The 7,512-nt window shown below is 37.4% G+C and overlaps 1 protein-coding gene across 1 annotated transcript in view; it reads right to left on the bottom strand.

The window, feature by feature from the left end:
* Positions 1-1,256: 1,256 nt before the first annotated feature.
* LOC112576819 (guanine nucleotide-binding protein G(s) subunit alpha) overlaps positions 1,257-7,512 on the bottom strand; it is a 68,710-nt gene continuing 62,454 nt past the window's right edge. Inside the window, exon 10 of the mRNA XM_025259577.1 lies at positions 1,257-7,023. Coding sequence (XP_025115362.1) covers positions 6,877-7,023 — 147 coding nt within the window. The 3' untranslated portion in view covers positions 1,257-6,876. The remainder of the gene's footprint in view (positions 7,024-7,512) is intronic.

Genomic DNA, 7,512 nt, shown 5'->3' with positions numbered 1-7,512 from the left:
CGGACCAGTCCTTGTCTCCGTGTTTTTCAGAGTAATTTTAACCCCTTTGCAACTTACGGACTTCAAGTTTATGTCGAATGTATGGCTAAATGGATGAGAACATTAGATGGGGAAAGGGTTAACCGTGACACAAAGTGTATGGTGTAAGTTTTGGCGGGAACGAGGTAGGAAATGTACTCAGGCTCGGGATAGTGAAGGAAGAAGAGGTGCGTGAGTCACGACATGCAAATGTCCCGAGTCGAGATCAGAGTACAGCAGGGTAGTGGCCATCCACGCTGGATGCGGCGTGGTACTGACCCTTTGTAGATTAACCTCGCTTAGACGAGGTTTAAATTGCATGGGCTGAAAGAACTGGAGCCCTTCTGGATAAGGAAGAATCGCCTCCCTGGACCATTCCTTGATCGCCTTTGGTCCAGCACCCAGCAGCACGTGGGCTAGGAGCACCGTTCATCCTGTGACGTCACCGCGGATTACCTCCCCTGTGACCCCGGTCAGTGTGCACGTCCTTTGTGTGTGTATTTGTGTTAAGGGATTCTAGTTGGCTGGACAGGTGGAGGGACGATGCATCATAACGTACTCAACGATTGCTAGAGCGGTCAGAAGATGGGACTAGTGTGTGTTGCCGTCACACGGTTATCTCCCTTGGCTAAGGCATGGCCAAGGTCGCCCAGACTGCTGTGGCCTTTCTAGCTCATTCTGTTTCGTGCACGAGTAAATTTTATCATGTAATTTTGTATTGGTGTTTACGCTTTTAGAGGGTCTGTAGTCCGGTGGTGATTAGACGAATGTCAGGATGGAGCTGAGACCAGACAACATAATTGTATGTCTAAAACTAGTTTGACCTGGTGAGAGCTGAGAAATGTGGGTGTGGTGGGTGGGGGGATGGTGTTTGGCACCAAGTCAGCAACTAAGGCACACCTCCACTTACATATGTATATGTATACTTGATAGCCACCAAAATATTATGCAGTTTTTATATATTCAATACAATGTAGATTTGACTATCAATCATTTTGGCATTTATGTTGACTGCATTCAGTTAATCTTTTATTTTATCCAGCTTGATGGTACATTTGCACAATTGCATACAGACAATAAAAGTATTTGTTCTGTTTGAACCTTGCAGATTTCCACTGAATAGGAAGTGTTTTTGTTTGCTACAGGCAAAACATCTTGTTTATAAATATTTTAATGACGGGCCAACAACGTATAAGCACCCCAGAATTTAGGAAAATAATATAATAAAGGCAGAACAATCCCTAATGTCACCTGTAACTTTTATTGAAAATCCCAGCTGAAAAGTTTGTGTCAGAGAACGCACACCATTCAGGGCTTGACACTAGGGGAGGGGTAGCATACAACCCCAGCAAATCACAATTGTTACTCATGTACATCATCTCTGGATTGAATATAATTTACACACAGACAGGTAACAATTGCTGGCTACAGAAGCTGCACTCTACAGATGCCAGAAAACCTAAAATGTAGGTGTCACTTACACTTGATCACCAACTGTAAATGAGGCACTAAATATCTGTCAAAAAGTTATTTTGGGATGGGGTAGGGTAGATATACCTCAATCCCATACTGAGCCAATCAGGCATCATGTGCAAAGCAGCTTAAGTGACATCAAATATGGGTCCTTACATAAAAATAAACAAATATGTTCATCATGGATGGGAGGGGGAGTGGAGACAAGACTGTTTAGAAAAATTCCTATTCTTGAGCACTGCTTTTATTTCACACAACATTGGTTTAAATAAAAGCAGCTGAAACAATGTATTTTGGCATGCTTCTACACTTATGCACATGCATACAAGCAATTCCAGACATTCATACCTATGTATTTATAAAGATCTGAAGAAAAAAAACCCTCACAGAAAGCAACTACTTCAGGTTGCTTTCTATGTCAGATGGCCAGGAACATGTATAAAAGTTACTGTGTCCATTCTGAAGGAAGTACCGAATGACCTGATTGCAAAATTCTGAATGCCATCATCATCTAGTCACATCAGGCTTTAGAAACTCAGTACATATCAAGGGACTTTATGAGGCAGATTAAAAAAGCTGCACATTTACGTTTATGAGGGTCTAGGTTGCTGGTGGATGAGACAGGACAACTAACCAAGCAAAGATAATTTTATGGATACAGGTCCAGCATACATACAGTCTGGCCATAAGCATCTGCAGCATTTTAAGAATACCCCCTGCTTCAGATCCAGAGCCACAAATTAAGTGCTAATATCTCCTATTGAATCCATGCTTAATTTTGCACAATGTCACGTTGCACAACAGGATCAGTTTAGTTTCAAACCAGCAATAATACATTTTTTCAATCATATGTTGTCCTCTATTTTAAATAAAATCACAATATCATAGATGCATCTGAAACAAAGGATTACTCATTCTAAAATTGAGAATGAATTGCTTCCCTGATAATAAGTTAAAAATTATGAATACAGTATTTTACAGTATTTCCAGATAAAGTCCAAACCTTTTGTTTGGAAAAAAGCTTTATTAGTTTTTTTTTAGAGCTGAAATGCAGCTATAACATTTGCTAATACACCCTAAATTTTATCTAACAAAAGGGTGGAGAATGCATTAAAAAAAGTTAATATGAAATATTTAATTTAGTAGCTGAAATTTTAATGTAAGTTTATTTTTCCTCTGACAATCTGATCACAAAGTAATCAGCTACTTCAACACTGGCAAGACCAATACAATACAAAGAACTTGGTAATTGTCCTATTAATCTGTCTGCACCACAAGTGCTGAACTATGCACAAAACTACATAATACTGCTATGAATTGGAAATGTCAATGTTGAAATAACCTTAAATAAAACACGTCATTACCTCTGAAAAATAACCTTAAATAAAACACGTCATTACCTCTGAACTCTTTCTTAATTTCACAGGGTAAAAACCACGAGACTTGCAAACTTCAATTAAAAGAAAGCTTTATAAAACAGCAAACAAAAAAAATCTGATTTCTGGTATTTGTAAGACAAAATCTCTGTTGCCCACTAAATAAAGACAGAGAAATGAAACAGGAAAGTGGGAGAGTTGCATGATTTCATAAAACTATCATTTATATTTACAGGTACTTAAAATTAAAGATGCTATCTATTTCTTAGATTATTGCCAACATAATAATAAGCAAGAACCTTTTAAAATTTGTCAACACATAGCAACATAACCATGAGAAAATTACATATCTTGATTTCCATATGCCATAAAAATGATTTTAAAAAAAATACTTAGGATCAATAGTTTTGAAATAGCATGAAAGTGCAGAATGTGATATTTAAAAAAAAATCGTCAGAAGGTAAAAGTGTCTTCATTTGTAGTTTCTCCCATATTGTTACCTAAGTGCTCCTATTGCCTACACTACAAATAAAAGCATCAACTGAGCATTTAGTCTGCAGTTCCTAGGCATCCTTATGTATGGAAAGGGTGATATAAAAGCTTGCTCAAGGAAGTTCTGGATTGTAAAACCAGCTGAATTATGCTATCTTAAGGAATTGTGTGGTCACAAGGGGTCACGCTCTCAATGTGTATGTGTGCAAATTTATTTGCTTGATCCTTTATATATATATAAAAACATACGCATCAACACGTAACTCTGCAATGAGAAATTAACAGCGATTTGCTGCCAATATAGCAGCTGATGAACTGCAGTGCTAAGGAGTACATGGGAAACTGTTCCAGAGGACAACCTGGCACATAAGGCCATGAAACATATTCGGCTGAAAAAAACCCTTATCCCTTTCCTCAACAAAAGTTGGGAAGGAATGCGAAGTTGGACAGTAAACAATTATCTGATCAATATGATATGCACAACTTTTTAAACTTTTTTAACTTTAACACCAATACTATTTTAATTAGTTGTGTATGACTGTGCTACAAAATTAAATGCAGTTAGATGCAAAAGTGGGAAGGGTTTACTTTACATTCATCAATTTGCATTAAATCATATCCACTCTGCCATGTGACCACAAGTACCTTCATGACAATTCATGTTTCAGTAATTTTTAGATGATTTATACTGGTTTGTAGTTTTGTCTTCCATATGTCTTATTATGGTGTCCATTTCCATTGAAAAATAAGAGATACTGCTTATCCTTGATAATGTTCAGTCTCCCAAGACCCCTGAACTATAAGTGAATGAATAAAAAGTGACACTAAATTTGCACCCAGCAAAACACTGTAAGGGAAAGAAGACCTTTTTTCTTGGGCCGACAAAAGTTTAAAAATACTAAAAGAATACGTCAGCAATTGTCAGATAAAAAAACAAATGAGACTCTAGCTCTTGTTGTTAAGGAGAACAGGATACAGAGTAAAATCAATGGAAGTGAGGGAAAGAAAAAGCCCTGGAGGAAATACATTACAATTGTAGTGCTGACAGTCTATTTAATGCAAATTATAGATACAATATAACATGGTCAAAAGAGAAAAAAACTGTCACACATTTAGAGATCTTGGGGGAAGGGGGGAATCAGTAAACAATGCACAAGAACTGCTGACTGAGTGTGGTTTATTTGATTCTACATCATGCTCTTTTGTTCTACCACTAGTTCCAATAGCAGCATGCTGATAAGTACAGAATACAGCTCGGGCTTTCTGTGCCTATGTACTTACACCATGTCACTTCGTAAAACATTATTTTTACAGCATTTTCTGTCATATATTTTACACCTCTGTGGTTACAATCACTTCCAATTAACATTCCCCCTATGCAACTCTTTGTCCATTTAATGTCTGAGCACTTAACGGTAGACATTATGATATCAAATCTGGCATCTAAAGACATAAAACACATCACTTTACCTATAATGGTTTAATCTATTTAATCCCTAATGTCCAGTACTAAACTACATCAATCTGTTGTTACACTATGGAACAGTGCTTAAAAGCACATGATTCAATATATAAACAGAGATTAGCAGAATGCTAAGAGGTGTTGCCAGAAACTAAATGTGAAATGTTAGTCACAAAGAAACAGATCAAAACACATCATTTTAAACCTAGAAGTCTATTAGTTAATGCAAAAATACACAATGCACTATCGCGGTCAGTCAATGCCTGTCACAATTGGAGGATGCTGAATGCACAGAGAGACACTGACCAGTGGCAATAACTGAGCTCATGACAATGTGAAACTCAAGCAGAAACAAAATACAAAAACTACCTGCACTATAATCTTAAAACGTCACACTAAGTATATATTAAGAAGGCATATGTAGTGATGTACTTCAGAGCAACATCCTTGACAAAAAAAAGACTGTCAGGTTACAAACTCTGAATGCATGAACTGGGAAGCAGAGGGCAGTCCAGTTCCAACAAAACTGGTTGTTTCACAGCTCTATTTGAGTTTTTGTAATCACTTAAAAGTTAATTTCATGTATAAACAGTGACTTAAAAGATCAGCTGAATAAGTCATCCATACTCAACCTCATGACACTTCTCAAGTGTCCCTTTTTCCAAACATAAATCCAAACACTGAAGCAGGCAGCAAAAAACACAGTTGACAAAACAAAATGGGAGAGTTCTGTACAGGGAAAGGTAGGAAGATAATGAAACACAATAAGTTGAAAAGCTGCTTGCACTTTGTCCACAGGTGGCAAAAACAGCATTGGTGAAACAGCAGACGCTTTGATAAGTGAAGATTCTGCATATATCTGTTGGGTTACATAAAATTTGCTGCCACCTCCAGTGTCTGGCAGGTGACAAATGGCACAATCACAATCTAGACTCAAAATTCAGGCCACAGCCTCATATTAACAGAGTTCCAAAAGGTACTATTTCATCTTAGATCACATACAAAATGGGTCTTTAACCTCTCTTATTTCTGTAGTCCAGCAAAGCGCGCGCGCGCACACACACACACAGAGGAAAAAAAATTCCCCTCCTTACACAAAACACAGACACACAGGGAACAGGATCAGTCAGCCAGTCCACTTTAAAGTGATGATGCAATGATTTTTTTTCATACTACCTGAAAAAAAAAAAACCCCAACAAAATGAAAATCTCTCTCACACACACAAGCACTTGTGTGCACACACACACACACAAACATACAGAGCCTGGAAACAAAAATATGAATGTGGTTTTGTATAGTATAAACAATGCAGTACTGTACAACTATTGACGTCTGCATGTTTTCTGTCATTTTGTCTAGTCTTAATGCATACATATCAAAGTTGAGCCAACCATTCTAGTTTACCGCACATTTTGTTTTTCTATGTTCATTCACTATGCTACCACTCCACTACCGATCATTCATCCTCTCTGCTTCCTCAGCATTTTATGGCTTTGCCAACACCATAATCAAAGTCATTTCACAATGCTGAACTGTTGGTGTGGGAGAGACTTAGCCGCAGATTCCATGCACAGAATTCTTAATTCTCTGTAATGTCAAACCAAACTGCTAGCTCTCCTTTTACAGCTGAATGTGCTAGTGCCACTGTTGAAGGAAGTTTACATACACACATTTGCGTACTATACATATACACTCAGGCCTAATTCAAACAGTCACATTTAAGCAGTTTCTCGTTCCAGTGTAATAGGTTGTACTTTTTTTTTCTACTACCAGGATTTGCTGGTTTTGAAGATGGCAGATCCTGATCACTTCAAACAATATAGATCCTCACTTCTGCTAAATTCATTTGCTTGAACAACACAATTTCAACACCCAGCACATCCCTTTTATTCTTCATTGAAGTATCTGGCTGCTAACAGGCATGTGGGTGGCGTGGTTGTGCGTGAGTGTGGGTGAGTAGAACGAGAGCCTCCAAAATTCAAGCGATGTGCAATCAATGAGGAGCAGAGGTGCATCACATGATGAGAATGTCATGGGCCTCAATAAGAGGCACATCACAGTAGCTCATATTGGCGGAGGTGCATTCGCTGAATGATGTCCCGACAATCATTAAACACCCGTCGGATGTTTTCTGTGTCCACAGCACAAGTGAAGTGAGGGTAGCAGTAGTGGCGACCATCTCCACTTGCAGTGCTGATTCTCTGGAACCCATATATTTTTTTTTAGTAATTTTTTTTCAACTGAAGAAATGTGCTTATCTTTAGTTGGACATATTTACAGAAAGAACTCATAGCATGACAAAAGGATGCTCTCAAAATACACAAAGCAGCAGAAAGAATCAATTGACAAGGACTACTGATAAACTCACAACTCCATAATTTAAGATGCATTAATTAATGTCGAAGCATCACTCATTTATGTTACAGCAAAAATAATAATAATGAACTTAGGAAGTATTCTTCTTCTTTAATGTTCAATGTGGAGGGATGATTTACTATCTAATTAGACTATCTCTTTTACCACAAACAGCCTTGTTAAAGTCTGATTTAGAACTTAACAGATGAGTGCAACTTTCAAAGAGTGATGAATCAATGTTGTGATGTCATTTACAAATTGTTTAACAAATATATATTTTAAGCACTAATTCAATTTAATATTGTTTCTTGTAAAATATTATTCATTTATTGTAA

Source organism: Pomacea canaliculata, linkage group LG12 (assembly GCF_003073045.1).
Source record: "Pomacea canaliculata isolate SZHN2017 linkage group LG12, ASM307304v1, whole genome shotgun sequence".
Taxonomy (NCBI): domain Eukaryota; kingdom Metazoa; phylum Mollusca; class Gastropoda; order Architaenioglossa; family Ampullariidae; genus Pomacea; species Pomacea canaliculata.
Note: the sequence above shows the minus strand (reverse complement) of the source record. Positions and strands in the feature narration are given on the sequence as shown.